At 47.6% G+C, this 17,376-nt stretch overlaps 2 protein-coding genes across 2 annotated transcripts in view; one reads left to right on the top strand and one right to left on the bottom strand.

Annotated features, from left to right (window-relative positions):
* Nucleotides 1-24: 24 nt before the first annotated feature.
* T265_03709 (hypothetical protein) lies at nucleotides 25-8,373 on the top strand (the record flags this gene model as incomplete). The annotated part of the gene is made up of 12 exons (XM_009168256.1): nucleotides 25-39; nucleotides 1,291-1,386; nucleotides 2,111-2,187; nucleotides 2,240-2,273; nucleotides 2,322-2,457; nucleotides 2,483-2,536; nucleotides 3,058-3,157; nucleotides 6,659-6,878; nucleotides 7,108-7,341; nucleotides 7,427-7,762; nucleotides 7,786-8,037; nucleotides 8,173-8,373. 12 exons carry the CDS (start codon nucleotides 25-27, stop codon nucleotides 8,371-8,373), a joined length of 1,755 nt encoding a protein of 584 aa, XP_009166520.1.
* Nucleotides 8,374-10,052: 1,679 nt separating this feature from the next.
* The window catches only part of T265_03710 (hypothetical protein), a gene marked incomplete at both ends in the record, with an annotated part of 17,108 nt that continues 9,784 nt past the window's right edge, over nucleotides 10,053-17,376 (bottom strand). Inside the window, one exon of the mRNA XM_009168257.1 lies at nucleotides 10,053-10,507. Coding sequence (XP_009166521.1) covers nucleotides 10,166-10,507 — 342 coding nt within the window. The remainder of the gene's footprint in view (nucleotides 10,508-17,376) is intronic.

The raw sequence follows: 17,376 nt of genomic DNA on the forward strand, positions 1-17,376 counted from the left end.
TGACAATGATGATGATGACAATTGATGTCATTTACAACGGTGTGTCATAGGTATACACCCCTTCCATTTCTAACAGCATTTTTGGTAATAATAGTGTCTCATCGACTACCACCCCCCCACCGTCAAGAGTGCGACTATCCCTCACTTGTGCGCGTGGGAAGTGCCAAAGGCCAGGGTAACTCTCTGTTAAGCTCGGTTCCCCCGCCTCATCCCCATATTCTCCCACCGCATTGAATGTGCAGATTTGGTGTGCTGGAACGAGTAAAATACTGCCACTTTCGGCATTTTGCATACGGGATGAGCTGTTTTTCAAGCGGCGGGTTCATGTTCGGAGTGTGACTGTGACTGCTTCAGTTATTCACGACGGGCACACTTCAGGAATTCCGAGCTCCCCATGTCGTCTCTTGGTTTCCTATTCGTCAGCTTCTGTCACTAAGTGAATTGGTTGTAATCCCACTAATTGACCTTGTCTGTGTGACCACATAGACAAGGTAACTTAACCTAAATTTTACCATTGTCGTCTCGTGTGGCGTGCGAAATGTTGTGGACCACAGCCGCTTATTGTCTTCTTATTACCGTGAACCCTGGTCTGGATAGCCGCTTGATCGCCTGATGCGCTTGGCCAAACCAGAAAGAGTCAACGAACGTGCGAACCGGCAGATCTATTGATCACTGTCTTGTACAACGGGTAAAAAGAGTGATACTAGGAATACAACTCATCTGTCAGGGACGAGTGAAGAACAACCAACGAAATCTGTTTCAACGAAAACGGTTATTTTATTGGCAGTTATGTAGTCCTGTTACGTTCGGAGCTGGTTCTCTTAATACAAATGAGGCGCCAAATGGTCAGAACCGATTCCCAAACCGGAATAGGGATTCATCATCATCATATCCCCCATAATGATCACTGCCATCATCATCAATGTCATCTTTATCTTCAGCTGTAAAGACAGCTTTCTTGCCGTATAGTGCCTACAGCTGACGCAGTTTCCTTAGTCGATGATGGTGGGGTGGGTAGCTACCCTTTCGAAGCGGTATCCGATATAATTTATGCGTAAATATAGGAAGTTTGGTTGGCGAGCCATGTATTTAAGCTAATAACTCAGATGAATGGGCGCCAATAAGGGCGTGACTAGACTGTGTCTGACAGTATCTCTAACCATCGCTATTCCCTGTCTTGGGTTCCCAAGCCAAGGAGACGGCAGCGACCGATGGAGCAGAAGTTGCTGATACTGACTTCCATATTTCGTTGCCACGTTATGGTTTTACCTCCCCTGACTGTGTGAAAAGAGCTGTTCAAGGAACTCGGCCAACTTGTATGCGGAACACTTGACCAAGCCGGCGCAACCTAAAGGGTGTTATCAGTTCATCTTCGACGTACCGAAGGTTGGACAAAATCTCCTTAAAAAATTCTCAAATGTTTTCCCACTACCAGCAAATTATAAGTAGCTCAGAGGAAGAAAAAGAAATTGAGCTGACTAGTGACACCTCCAGCTGAGAAGCTATCACCCGAATAGTCAACCAACACATGTGACCACCCGATGTGGAGTCCGGAGAGGAGCAATGCCCCGTCTAACTGCAAGTTTCTCACAACGGTGACCAGCCACCAAATGCCGGACTATTCAAACCAGCAGTCCGGCAGTTGCGGTTCGAGACTTCCCGGAGATTAGCTTCACTTACAGCACAAAATTCAATACCTTGAAGAGCCCTTCTGGAGAGACCTTTCGAAATGTTCAAATCACAACATAGGCGTTGTAAATCGTATCGTAAATCGGCTGGTGTTCATTGAACAAGATGTCCATCCTTCGTAAATTTTTGACGAGAGAGGGTTAAACTTGCTTCATCGCGATAGATGTACCGGGAAGACGCTTTAATGCTGGATCAACGAAAAGGTGTTGAGAGGCCCAAAAACAAATAATAACATACCCTAGACGTACACGCTAAAACTTGTCGTGTCTCGTCTACAATTAGCCATAACATTCAGGTTTGTTCATGCATTCTTACAGTGTCTCATTACCACGGCCAACATTTTGTCCCGTAACGGGGAACAAAAGCGTCGAGAACCACAATATAAATACGGGTCGCTTTCGAATCAGATGTGGCAACCTAGGCGGCATCAGATCGTCGAAATATGCGTGGCTTCGCCATTCTATGTCTTGTCGTTTTTCTGTTCGTGGCCTATTGTGAGTAAGTAACCCACGTTTTTCGAACATGTTATCGAACGACACGTGACTTGCAGGGCCAGGCCGGAGGCTGAGACCAATCAAAAGCTGGTAAGTTTGATTCGATTGGACTTCTCCATGAAACCTATCTACCCTTAGCGCGAAAGTGGTGTGAAACTGATTGGCACAATGCGAACGGCCATGATGAAAATGTACGAAAAAGGGAAAAGCCGATTTATGGCGTATATGGAGAGGGATAATTTAGGAGAGAAGATAGCTGCGGTCCTGGAAATTCGTAAGTCCTTTTCCGTTCATTAAAGATTCATTCTCGACAGTGATGCAACGTTTGACGAAGCGTATCGAAGGTTACTTGGGTGAATAGCCCCCTCAGCCTTTGTTTTTTTTTCAACCATGCGTTTTTGTCACCACTTGAGCAATCCGTACCTGTTCCTACGGCCTCTGTTGGACTTCTCCTTGTGGTTTTGGGATTCCGAGTCTTGGTCACACGATTCAGCCATGGGGCGTACTTAAAGGCAGTTGGGTTTGGACCCTTTTAGACGTTGGCTCTGTTGTCGCTCATATCCCCTCATAGAGGACGACGATATTTTGAGGTTCAAGGTGCACCTAACGCCTGGTTTTGAAAGTTTTTCCTTCCTTTCCATCCTTGGAATGTGAGGCATTATCCAGACGGATGCTGGTAACCAAATTCAAGTTAGAACCCGGGTTATCAGAAACTACAACGGTGTTCATTCGGCCACAAGCACCACCATATACACACCAAGGGTGCAGTTGTGTACGCTACTTATGGGAGCTATTAGTAGTATCAGTTTGCGATTTGAAAGGCCACCTATTCGATTAGCCGCTATCTGGTTTGAAAATTATTAGCTTTTTTCAGTGCGTTCTTCGGTTTCTTCAAACATTCAAACAATCATGCGAAAAGCTCAGAAGTACGTCCAAGAACCGCATGCAGATAGATCTTCTGCCTTCGTATCCAGGTTTGTCTCAGATTAAGTGATTCCACGTCCTTTTCATGTGGGGAAGTTGGACGATGATGGCCGAATTCGTATTAAGTGATTCCACGTCCTTTTCGTGTGGGTGGGACGGATAGCCTGGGGAAGTTGGACGATGATGGCCGAATTCTCTGAAAATGTGTCGTTTTTAAAGTTGAGACTTATATGGGTGCTAATTCCAGTCTTTCTGCGGTTTCTCGGTAAAAGTGGTTTCTTCAAGTTTAAAAATGCAAAACGTTTTTCCCAATGTGGAAGACCACCCAAGCTCTCTGTTGTCCAGACTAAATCCACAGTCGTAAATAGGCCGGATACGGACTTTTATACGGAAACTGGCGTTCGGTAACCAAATGATCACTCAATTTCACGAGTCGTAAAAACACACTCGGGACTGATAAGTGTACAAACATTCTTCGGTGCTGAGTTAGACATATATTAATACACATAGTCCGTGATTATGTTGGATGTGATTTATTTTAGTGTACCTGGCAAACTTGATCAGAAAGCAAGGCGGCAGATCATATTGATTTTCCTGCTATTGACCCATATCTATAAAGTCAAGAAACATCCCTGCTGTTTGCCCTTCTGGACCTCATCGGGATGAGATCTGTTGCCCAATTCATCTCGAATCGTAACACGATCGGAGCAGCAACAGGGTTTTAACATACCTTAAAAGCTATAGAAAATAAGGCGTATCGAACGCAACGTCTGGAATACGTCCAATCCGCTCGATTGATTCGTTCAGCTACTTAATTATTATAAGTAGTTCGCTTGGTATCAGGAAATCGCCAGCATGATCCGCGAACCCGTGCCCCGTAGAACGAGTGGGACACCGAAAATTCGACAGGATAATATTCATGAGTTAATGTACTGCATGGTTCCGTTGCCGTACCATGCTGTTCTCTGTAGAAGGAGCAGACGCCAAAAGTCCAACGCAGGATTATTCAAAGAATAGCGATCCCTTCATTATGTAGAAAATGGAACTTCGTAGTGAAAAAGCTAAAATTTAGGCTTCTTGCTGAATAACAGATTGGGATGTTACGAATACACTTAAATTAGACAGACCACCAGGGTATCAAACAAACTTTCCAGCAGTAGCAACTGTTATGCGAAACTTTCCAGCAGTAGCAACTGTTAGGCGAAAGGCAAAGTAGAATTTGGGGCAAAACTTGCAACGTTATTAGATGGTATTATAATAGTTGCAACTGAGTATAACTACCGGCTTCAGAACCTTGGTGACCGAGGAAGTCCGTCTTTAAGAGTGAGCATGAATGTTCACTGCGAACCAATAAGTGCGTAATCACAGGAAGTATCTGGGTACTTAAGGCACACTTTTGACCTTGAATCGAGGCTGTACAATCGATTTTGAGCGACCGGTTGGCAAGGCTTTTAGGTCAGCCCTGAAAAATGGAACTTCGTAGTGAAAAAGCCAAAATTTAGGCTTCTTGCTGAATAACAGATTGGGATGTTACGAATACACTTAAATTGGACAGACGAGCCCCACCAGGGTACCAAACAACCTTTCCAGCAGTAGCAACTGTTAGGCGAAAGGCAAAGTAGAATTTGGGGCAAAACTTGCAACGTTATTAGATGGTATTATAATAGTTGCAACTGAGTATAACTACCGGCTTCAGAACCTTGGTGACCGAGGAAGTCCGTCTTTAAGAGTGAGCATGAATGTTCACTGCGAACCAATAAGTGCGTAATCACAGGAAGTATCTGGGTACTTAAGGCACACTTTTGACCTTGAATCGAGGCTGTACATACAATCGATAGCGACCGGTTGGCAAGGCTTTTAGGTCAGCCCTGAGCAGCCGTTGCTGATAGGTTGCTTAGACGTCCAATCGATAACTGGCTGTTTCGACCCACCGGCCTTCCTGAAGCAATTTTGAAGGACTAGGCGGCTCTCATCAAGATTCGGAAATTTTGGGAATATCTTCAGGAATATGACATTGCTGACAAAAAAGCTGAAGGTATGAGGCAGTCTTGGGGGTCTCATTTCTGAGTGCGAATTCTCTTCGGTGCTTAGCAGCTTTGGGCATTAGTTATAGAACAAAAAAGCTCACCGCCAGATACGCGCTGCTTCTCTCACCTCTGTCTAAAGATAGCCACCAAAAGCTGCCTTCTGGACTTGGTGACTGGAGTTCTGTTGCTGGAGCCCTCGAATACCACTTGTCGCAAGGTATTCATACGCAAGAACTTGGAGTCGAAACCTTTTAACCGAGGAACGGAATAAGAGATGGGTCAGAGGTCGGGAGTGTCAGTTTTCCTGGCAGCGGCCTGAGTGTATCATGGCAGTTTTCCTGGCAGCGGCCTGAGTGTATCTTGAGGATAACATCTATCTTAGAAGCATTGATTTTAGAGCGAGCTTGATTTTGGCTGCAGTGACGCACAGGATGGCCTACTGGACGCGCTTCAAGGTCTCCAACACATTCTGGTCCTGAGTCACGATGAAAAACGTTGCCGTCAGCAACACACTAGACACTGGAGTGTGAATAATGACCCGAACGTAGCCAAAGGAATCACTGATATGACATACTACTCGTAGGGTCGCTGAAAACACTTTTACAACAATTTAATTAACGAGTGATTGTATTTCGCCAAAAGGCTTTTTCTTTGATGTTGAGTTCCTCATTCCTGGTCAGCTGGCACTGAATGGCTCACGAGTCAAGAACAGCGAGGTGAAATCAGTCCGTGACTGATAGAACGCCAACATTTGAGTCTTGTGTTAGCTCATTCAAACAAACAAAATCAACCTAAAATCGTTTGGCTTCACTAGAATTATTGACGTACGTGGACAGGAACTATACACAGCTTTAGATTCTCTAGTTATGCCACATTCAGGTATATCATGTGCCCCTCCGTTGACGTCTTTCCGTAACTGGATCAGTGTCTGCATTTCTATGAAATGTCACCCGGACTGACGATAAACTGCTACAATACCCACCCTCCAGTTACGTACGTCGTCTGCTGTGAAGCATCAACAATTTTCAAACGGTATTCAGGCGACACACTCACAACGAACGCACACAAGTCGCTGCATAACCGACACATATTTTTGTATTGGTTGAGTACAACTCACAAAGAGCTTCTTTATTGTCACTTGCATTCACTAAATGAACACAAACTAACCTACGTCGCTGTTCCGGATTTCGAGTCAGAGGCTAGGGGGTCCATGAACAAGATCCCGCATCCTTCCACTGCCTTGTGGGGGAGACTTTTGAGTCAAGGTGGGGTACCTCAGTTAAATCCCTCTCTGGCTTGGACAGTCGGAAAGCATCATTTGCCCCTGAAGCTTTTCGCTCACCAGCCTTCAGATATACCCCCTCACCCATCGGACGATGCAGTGTCATCAACCCATCTTCCAGTCCCTAACCAATGATCCGTTTCTAAACCGTCGCCCAGAACAATAAATCAAAATACTCACTCACTGATATCAGGATCTGATCCACGTTGAAGTCCTTGGGGTCCGTATTCTAAGTCAAATAGGGCATCTCTCGCTGAAACCTTGCTATCCCTGTTTATCGATGCATGTTGTGTTTCCGAAACATGCTTGCAAGACCCAACTTCGGTCGTGCACTTTAAGCAGATTAGGACGAGCTCAGATGTTCCACATTTCCCTTTTCTGATATTCGGTGATGCTGAAGCAATTGCTCGTGGTATCAACGGTGTGGGAGTTGCACTCAGCCCCAAAGCTGACAGCGCATCAGTATAATCCCCAACAGACTGAGAAGGACGGCGATAATAACAATAGCGGGTGATACGAATTGTTCAGATGTAGCAACCCTTCAGTACCTAACTGCCATGCGACCAGAGGGGGCGTGAGGGCTTAGAAACCGCCAGGTTGCCCAAGCTTAGACAGGAGAAGTCGAGTTTTAAACCACAGACCCTCCAGCCAGACCCTCGGCTCTAACCACTGACCCAAATTGGACGACTAGGTCCAGAAGAAGCACATTCAGGTGGTAGATTTTGTAGTCGATGCTCAGCGTACGGATAATGGTGAGGGACTGATTCAGTTGTGTGCTAATCGCCGTCTGTTCAGGGCCAGTACAAACTTCCAACACAAATGCTCACATCGAATTACTCGGACGCCACCAACTGCGATGGTCATGAACTCATGGCTCTCGGTTACCGATGGAGAGCTTCAATTAAAGATTGTCGTCCCTTGTGGGGTACGCAACTTGACTTGGATGATTTGCAGTTATTACCTTGCTTTCCGTCAGTATTACGGGTTCCAAAGCAGGGCTACTCCATTAGGCAACTTCGGCTATCGAACTGAACTGGCCTAGAAAGCCACTAGGAACGCAAAGTCAAGCAGATGACGAAGATTGCTTGGAGGTTGAATGGAGGCTGGTTAAAGGACCTGTGCTCTCAGATTTAGGAAATGTTTGTCCAAGCCACCTGATCAGACTACACGGACACTGGACAGCGTCGAGATCGGCAGATTTTGTTGCCGTAAGAAAGGCCATACCAGCAACTAGAGAGCATGATGGCGCATGCGGCTCTCTCAAACACTGGATAATCAGGAACTTGAAGGACGGAGGACGCTGGTGGATTTCCAAGGCCGAGGAAATGGGGAAGGCCTTGCTGCAGGTAACAGCTGCGATCCATTTCAGCTGATTCGATCGACCGGTCAAAAGAAGACAAGTGTCAACCAAACCATACGTGAAAAGGAAGGAACAGCAATGCACTCGCAAACTCGTTTTGAGCAATCGGCTGAACACTTCAAAGGACAGTTCGGCCAGTCTCCTCCAGAGAAATCGTCCAGCTGTAGCACCCTTTTGGTGCCTAGCTGCCACAACAATGGAAGGAGGCACGAGGGCTGGGATACTGCCAGTTTGCCCAACTCTAGGGAGGAGCAGTCAAAGGTAAGAACCACGGACCCTCCATTATGTAAGCTGGCATCTTAAATCCTAGGCTAGTTCGAGCTCGGTCTCCTTCAATCCAAACTCTGAAGAACCCAGCGGGCTCGAATGGAACATTGATACCACTCGGCCATCCAGCGTGTGATATCAATTCTCCAACGCGAGAAAGCGCCTGGCCCAGATGGTCTGCAGGCCTCACTCTTCAAAGGTGGTGAAGTCCCGGTAAATAGCTTGACAACCATACTGCAGAAGGTTTGGAACGAAAACAGAATACCAGTCGAATGGAGCTCCTCGATCGTCATCTCAGTCTTGAGAAATAGAGCAAGAAGGTCGTCGTGACATCAGTCTGGTGTCCGTCGCATCTAAGGCGCTACCTGACATTATTTCGCGCAGCTTGACGCATTANCAGATTAGGACGAGCTCAGATGTTCCACACTTCCCTTTTCTGATATTCGGTGATGCTGGAACAGTTGCTCGTGGTATCAACGGTGTGGGAATTACACTCAGCCCCAAAGCTGACAGCGTATCAGTATAATCCCCAGCATACTGAGGACGGCGATAATAAACATAGAGGGTGATACGAATTTTTCAGATGTAGCAACCTTTCGGTGCCTGACTACCATGCGACCAGAGGTGGCACGAGGGCTGGGAAACCGCCGGGTTGCTCAAGCCTAGACAGGGGAAGTCGAGGGACGGAGGTCGCGTGCGAACCACGAAAGGCAAGACTGCCCTACCCGCCAATCAACGTGGTAATTAAATTTGTTTACCTGGGCACTTATATCAGTACCGCTGTATTGGCCAGAGACAAAATCACTTCTCCACTCGGGAAGACCAGGGAGGCTTCTACCGATGGCTCCGGCGCGACTTCAGGTTGTCTGTTAAGGACAAAAAATATACTACGGTGGTGTGATACATACCGATTTATGGATCAGAAAATCGGCTTTTAAGCACAGTGCTCGACCCTCGGTGTCTCCCAAGCATTGGTTGGGACATCGGATTAGCGCTTCAGAGGAAAGCCAGACAGTTTTAGGAAAAGATACTCACCGGTGATAGACGAGCCACTGACGCTCCACAGGTTGAGCAGGTTTCATCATGCATTTCATATTGCACAAGACCATCTGCCCCACAGAGCTCTTTTTGTCCTGCTCTATACCAAGTGGTGGACACTGTACGACCGGTCAACGAAGTAGACACACTCGAGTTGATAACTGCCCCCTACCTGGATGGGGGCATCGCGACCCAACTCACCAATGGTCGATACCACTGGTAGATATGGCTCAGACAGTCAGTGGCGTTCCTACATCAATGTTATCGCCTTCAATGCGTATCTGTCAAGTTCCTGTTCTCGTATGCGAACTAACTGACCGTGCCATCGCCTCCAACGCTCGGCTATATCACCCATGCTATCCCATTTTCCGATGACCGGAACTGCGGCAGCTGGAACCAACTTGGCCTTGCTACATGGCTTACAGCTGGCAAAGCTGAACAGAAGGGGGGGTCACGCTTGACGAAGTGATGCTTTCTAACAAGAGGCGAATTTGAGTTTAACTTCCCCCCTCTCTGGAGCAGACTAGACGAGAAATCACGCCAGGGAATGGCATTGAATGAAACTATGAAGAACGAGTTCTTTACGAATAAAAAATTAATGGGTGAGAAGCCGGTAGTACTTCCCGCTGTCTGCTGGGTTCAAGCAATCTATTTATCACTTGCTACACCTGGTTACCAACGTTGTGAGAACTGTCATTCCTCTCCAACTAGGTGGGACACCATAAACCAATCGATATGGATGACATATTGCAATGGGACGACATGGCTCAGTGCTTACTGGTTCGAACCCTGCCTCTGCATCTCGACTTCCCCTGTCTAGGCTTGGGAAACCTGGGAGTATTCCAGCCCTCGTGCTTCCTTCGGGTGTTACAGCTGAACGATTTACTTTATTGTTTCATTTTACATTGTAATAAACCTTCCAAAGAATGAGGTAACCAGAGAAACGATAGTGCGAAATATGCATAAGGTAGACAAATGTTTATTTGCCAAAACACGATCGAGTTAAAACGCAAACGATCAACACACAATCGTCGTTCGACAATGAAAGACTGTTTAGTTATTTCACCGGGAAAGAGGTTACTACTCAACGACGGTCAGGACGAGCTGCGTAAGGGTGAACCGCTCCCCTGTCAGCAGCAACAACCGTGGGCGGGGGCTGAGTGAATGAAGACGTGGGACGTTGAGTAACCGACTGTTGCGGCATAGGCGCTCCGTGACCGTAGGGATAACTCGTTCGCGGACGCTTTGCAGCCAGATCGGTACCGGCGTTCGGGAGAGATGACGGCGGCATATTGGTAAATGTGGTTGAACTGGTACTAGGAGTTGACGTGGACACCGCACCGTATCGGTTAGATTCTGCGGTTGACTCTTGAACACTCCCATCGGCCGGATACAAATCCAGGATTTTGTGGCATATATCTTCCATGACCTAGAAGGACGTTGGAGAAGGTAATTGTGAACTCACCAAAAAACGGAAGCTGCGGAAATGGATGAATGATCATAAAAATCCAAGTGCGAATTTAACAACCCCAGGTCTCACACATGGTTACATCATTGACGCATGTCGAACGAAAGAATGAGATAAATTCTCGGGACAAACGAAGGCGATCTGTCAAACCGCTGTCCTCCCACCACCAGTCGTCGCCTGTCTTTTGCAAACCGGACGGTGAGTGACTTCAAAAGGTGGCCCTCAACTAAGGTACCTAGGAGACTGGCGACACTGTGAGATCGCCGCCGATAGAGGGCAGCCGGATCCGGAATATATACTTGCAGGCGGCTACATCCCTCGTAGGGAATCGACCGCATTAGGTAAGTAAGAATGCCGTTAGCCAAATCAATGCTACTCTACACCTTTCCAGCTACCATTGAAGAGGGTAAGCAATATCTACTTCAATTCGACCTACGAAAAGCATTCTGGCACGAAGTGATATGCATGCAGCACAGGGAACTGCCTTTACTACCGGTTAAACCGACTTTCCATGTCTTGCAATCCTAGTTTACTACAGCAAATCACCGACGTACGTCCAAACAGGTGCTTCCTTACCATCTTAGGCAAATGCAATCCACTCTATTTTGCTATCTCCCGAAAATCACCGTGACGAGAACCTAAACTGCTTAATTCACTGCCCTTATTTGTGGAGTACCAACCATGATTCTACACAAAATGCAGCCGGCCATGCTTCAGCCTTCGTAAATTTTTGCTGGTGGTAGCAGCTATCGGAGGAGTGGACACATTTGTTATTTTATTGATGGAACACACTACTCAAAAAGTTGCTGAGAACTCTTCAGCAACCGACGGCCGGCTTCAGCCTTCTTGGGGCTCATCGGGCACATTAGTTCAAATCCTAGCAAGGAAATCGGACGGGCTATTCAGCACGGGGCAGAAACTTTCCAGCTAAGAGAAAACGGTTAAATGATTCCTCAGACAAGAGCGCACTTTCTTCTGGTTCCGATTTCTAGAGGAAGAACCATGCCGTTTTCGGAGAAGTTTGGTGACAATCGGTTGATTTATTGCTGGGCAACGTTTCGTTTTTGACACAAATGCTTCGTCAGGCCAAGTGACTAGGTTCCGAGGTTGATCGAGATTTAAGGCGGAAGGAGAACCAATCAGCCAATTCAGGCTAAATCTCTGTTGGGTGTCGGCCGAGGGATTTTAGTATGTTAGAGTGGTTGAACAAGTGTTGGGTCGGTGGGTGTTTGGGTCCAGCCTAGGGTTTTCTTCTGGTTCGGTTCATTTGATGGTCCCTCTTGAACCTCGTTTGAACCTTCTGTCCGTCTGTGGATGGGCTAGTGCTAAGATACTTGTGTAAGAGGGATGCTGTGACCTTTGATCGGGTTGGGATTTCCACCCCCCATCCCCCGGTTTTTTTCTAATGTGCCTAAGTGGATTGAAAACCACACAGCCATGTGTCAACTCGGCTTATCTAAGACCGCTTTCCATACGCTCGCTAGCTCCGCACCCTCGATTCTATTCACTCTATGATGCTCAGTGATTTCCACCACCTCGACTATCAGCCGCTGTGGTGTGAATCGCAGTCCCCGTCTTAAAACTTCCACATTCTCCAGATCTATTCTATTTCCCGTGTCTAAGGCATGTACCGCCATCGCTGAGTCGTTGATCATCGTTTGGTATTCTTTTGCATTCCTTGGTGGTTTGTTAATCCTTCTTTTATGCTCATCAATTCTGGTGTGCAATTTCCTGGCAATTTGTCCTATATAAACAGCGCAATCGTTGCAGTTAGTTTTATACACACAGTCCCTAGTCCTTTTTACTGGCAGGGGATCTCTCAATTGCACCAAAACTGAGTGTGTACATAAAATTAACTGCGACGATTGCACTAAGGTTAACATAGGACAAACTGCCAGGGAATCGCACACCAGAATTGGTAGACATAAAAGGAGGATAAGCAAACCACCGAAGAATGTGGAAGAGTACCAAAAGCTGGCCAGCGACTCAGCAATGGCGGTACATGTGTTAGACACAGGACAGAATAGATCTGGGGAACGTTGAAGTTTTAAGACGGGGACTGCGATTCACACAACAGCAGGTGATAGCCGAGGCGGTGGNACTTAATGTGTGGGTATAAACTATTGAGAGAGTCGTGGAAGCTGTCTACGTTATCTCGTTTGATTACAACAAACGTGTCGTCAACATAACGCCAAAAAACATTGTAAATATTGGCTAAAACTGAGGATATTGGAGATCCCATTGCAAGGCCTTGTTCTTGTGAGTAAACAGTTGTGTCAAAAACAAACTGGGCAAGATTCAAACACACTCTTACGCCCTCAACTATTTCATCCACCGAGAGTTGTGTTCGTTCCCCGAGTGTCGCGTCTGCCGATTTGAAAAAGAGATCTGCACAAATGATGCATCACGGTGGACCATTCTGGTCACTCTAATGGCCCGCATATGAACAACTTGGTCTAAATGGGCCATAACAAGCCTGATGGCACTGACCGTGCATTGGTTTCAACACGACTGCAGAACTATTTATGCATGGTTGCCCCCCTCTCTCTGTAGTTCCACGTGCGCTCGCGCCTAGTGTCCCACACTGATACTTCGCTGTCGTACAACCATGATTCATCTGGAACCTTATTTTGACAATAAGAGTGGATGGAGAGGGGACTTAGTGATAGCATACTACAATCATTCCGGGGTGGTAGAAATCGACAACAATAAGGCCAGTAACATCGATTAGCAGCCACATATTACAGCGCCTCCAACCAGGCACAGGTGGGATCACGCAGTCTTCACTCTGGCATCAACAGCATCCGGACTTTTCGTAATCTGTTTCAAAGACTGGCCACATCGCTGTTTTCGCCACTCTGAATTGAGTAAGAAAAAGAGCATTCTCTTCAGCAAACGATGATTAAGCATGCTCAATACATGGCCTAACCAACACGGCTTCGGTACAAGACACATTTTCGATGGAAGTTCCTGTTGTACAACTGAACGCTCGTTTTCCAATTACCTCGTTAAGGATTCGCTGACATCAATTTACACGATCTATGGTTCTGGGACAACGGCTGTCGGACGCCTGAAGATGTCTCAGTTCCGAACAGCCCAAGTTTCACAGTCACATAACAAAACAGCCCACACTGTGGCCTCATACACATGGCCCTTTGAAGTGAGATTTGTCTCAAATTAGCCTTGGAGATTCATACTACAGTCGAAATCAAAACAAATTCCAAGGTACGTAAAACGCTCCACAGTCGCAAGCGCCTCTTCGTGGATTCTAAGTGACGTGTTCAGCGACCGAATGTCAAGAAGCATGACCTTACACATTGTGGATGCAAAATGCCCAGAAAAGGACAGGAGGACATAGGTCAGTTCATCCAAAAACTCCTGCGCTTTCTCCTCCTTTTCAAAGACAAGATCGATGTCATCTGCATATTCTAGATTCACAAAGTTTCCGTCAGAGGCCATTTGAACACCAAGGTTTTGAAGACCTTGAAGTGCCCGTCTCATTATCTCATCGATCGCGAAATTAAGCAGGAAGGGGGAGAGTCGGCACTCTTGACGGACACTGCTTTGCGAACGGGAGACCTCGGAGAGCTCTCCGTAAGCTGTCACGGCCGGAATTCTGAGAATACGCGTTCAGCTGTAGCACCCTTCCAGTGCCTAGCTGCTATGGCACCCGAAGATTGTACGAGGGCTGGGATACTGCCCGGTTGCCCAAGCCTAGACAGGGGAAGTCGAGAGACGCAGGTCGGGTTCGAACCACGGACCTTCCGGTCAGTAAATTCGCGCGCTAACCACTTGGGCCATCTCACCCTGAGAATACAAAGAACTTATCATGTTAACAAACTATCAGGACTAACCACTTGGGCCATCTCGCCCTGAGAATACAAAGAACCTATCATGTTAACAAACTATCAGGGCACTCCTTGATGGGTATGTGTATCACGAGGAGAAAAGACCGGTCAACTGAATCGAATGCGCCTTGGAAATCCTGGAATACTAAAACTATGGGTCATTAACGTATGGCGTTAATATAGTGCATGACGGAGTGTGAACAGTTGGTCAACGCAACCCCTAACAGGCCAGAATCCCGCTTGCTGCACTCGAGCCAGTGTTTCACGAGGCACCATGAAGCGATGAAGCACAAGTGACGGAAACAGTCTCGTTACGACCGGGGTCAAGCTGGTCCTCTTGTGATCATCGCTCCTTCTAGAAAATGGGCACAACCATCGACTTCCACGGTGTCTGGGACAGACTCCTTTTCCCAAATGCAAGCAAACAGATCACACAAGCGCCGACTAAGGACTTCACACCCCATCTTTGAACAATGCGGGTGGGAGGTCATTCGGACCAGGAGCTCAGTGGCGTTTGAGAGAACACTTGCAATCATAAACCTCCGAGGCAGTAGGGAGTTCCACGTCCGTGGTTCTATGTCAGCTATGGGCTCCAGATTAGTCACGGTTGGTGGCCATAACAACTGATTTTCGAGGTATTCGGCCTAGCGATCGAGGTGTTATTTATTCAACCTGGCTCTCTATTCTTACCTTTGATGGTTCCACTCACCGGTCACAGGGATCTTCGGGCATCTCCGGCTTTCAGGGCCTCTGCTATTTCTATGAATTTCCGTCTCTACCAGACTTCACGGTCAGATCGCACGCTCACTTTCATTTGACGCCTGACAGGTCGTCGGGCCAAGTTATGATCGAGAGTTAAGCAGTGCCACTGTTCGATCTGGTATCCCAGTGCTTGAGTGGGTCTGCTAGCGGGGCGAGATGGCCCCAAATGGCCACAGCGCGAATTCACTGACCGGAAGGTCCGCGGTTCGAACCCGACCTGTGCCTCTCGACTTCCTTTGTCTAGGTTTGCGCAACCTGGTAGTATCCCAGCCCTCGTGCAACCTTCGGGTGTCATGGCAGCTAGGCACGGAAAGGGTGCTACAGCTAGACGATTTTTTTAGCGCAGCGTCACAGGAAAACTCCCATCACTGGGCAAAGAGGTGGCGATGTCGCACTAGTATGAATCGACGTCTGGTGATGGAGCAGTTGAATGCGACTCCAGAAAACGATCTTGGCAAACTCGCTTGACATTCGAACGTGTCAGTCTTTTAGACGCCAACCGATTTGTTTTCACCTTACGAGACCCTGGAAAAAGAAGGGAGAGGCGACTCCGGACAAGCGCGTGGTCGGAGTCCACAGATGTGTTCCAAAACGAGCGGCAGTCAGTTATTGACCTGCATCATTGGGAACTGGTGGTAATGTGATAAATTTAAGTTTGTAGTCGGTATGTTGCTAGAGGACACCATGTGACCAGACGACTTCGGCTATTTGAGAAGTTTGCAGTGCATAAAAACAGCCTGCAGTCAGCACGCAATTGAAGCAATCATTCCCAATTGTCCGTACGTACCGAGTCCGATCCATGTCGACCACCTAATGGAGTTTCAGATGCACTAAGCCCACCCACTTGTGCATTCCGGCAACCACAAAGATGCTGCGAGCCATCAGCCGGTACAAAGGTGACCGAACAACAATGGGTAACGACAACAACTACCTGTTTGGCGTCAAGGTAGCAGCATCATCCGTCAATTCCTTCCGGTTTCAGCGTAATACGGCACCTCCCTTAGCTTCAAGCACTACTTTTGTGATCAGGATGTTACCCCTCGATGATATGGCTGCTAAGGTGTCCACACTTATTTTTAGATGAGTCCACATGACAAAGTATGTCCGCTCCACATGGATGCTCTCATTGAGAGTTCCAATGCCGCGCATATCGACAAGGGATCTTCAAACCTTGTCGATTATTAAACTGACTTCACATGGACCCATTAGCTCCTTTCGATCTCAGTGGTTAAGGCGCGAATTTACTGACTGGGAGGTCCGTGATTCGAGCCCAAGCTCGGCATCTTGACTGCCTCTGTCTAGGCTTCTGTCACGAAGAGAATGAAGCTTACCGTGGAGTGACGGTTTGTGCACCTCAGCGACCCATTGAGCTATACTGAGGGTGTCACCGCATACCAAGTTGGTCAGTGGTTAGGTCTGATAAACACACTCTCCTATATTTCAGCTGTAACACCCTTCTGATGTCTAGCTGCTATGCCACCCGAGAGAAGCATGACGGCTGGGATACTGCCAGGTTGCCGAAGCCTAGACAGGGGAAGTCCAGAGGGAGAGGTCGGGTTCGGACCACGGACATTTCGGTCAGTAAATTTGCGCTCTAACCGCTTGAGCCATCTCGCCCTTAACACACACTCCTGGTCCTCCAGGTTGATGTTTGGAACACGTGGTGACGTGTTTTGGGGAAATGGTCATGCGTTCCCGCCAAACACCGCAGCTTTGCAGTTTGGCTTTCCAGCCAAAAGCTTTGGCTTGGAATCATAATCGTCCTCCTGTCTAGGTATGGGCCCCTGACGGTATCCCAACCCACGTAAGACCACGATACTACCTATGTCTAACAAACTCATGCCACATCGGCCGTTGCGTGGTGCTATCAGCCTTACTTGCTGCATACAGTAGGGCGGGTAAGCGAAAACAGGCTACTGTCGAAGCCTCTTTTCTTTCTCCTTCACAAACGTTTTCTTACCCCGCTCCCTATCCCATTATCAAGTCTCTCCTTGTAGGCCCAGCACTTAGGACTCATGACTCCGTTCGTCTTGCGTCGGTTTTGCGTGCGACATCTGCTCGTCATATGGCGCCAGCGTCTTCAGGTATTCGTACGAGAGCACATACACAAATAAACTCATGCCACATCGGCCGTCGCGTGGTGCCATCAGCCGGGTCGCCTTACTTGCTGCATACAGCAGGGCGGGTAAGCGAAAACAGGCTACTGCTGACGCCTCC

The sequence above is a fragment of the Opisthorchis viverrini genome (assembly GCF_000715545.1).
Source record: "Opisthorchis viverrini unplaced genomic scaffold opera_v5_54, whole genome shotgun sequence".
Taxonomy (NCBI): Eukaryota; Metazoa; Platyhelminthes; class Trematoda; order Opisthorchiida; family Opisthorchiidae; genus Opisthorchis; species Opisthorchis viverrini.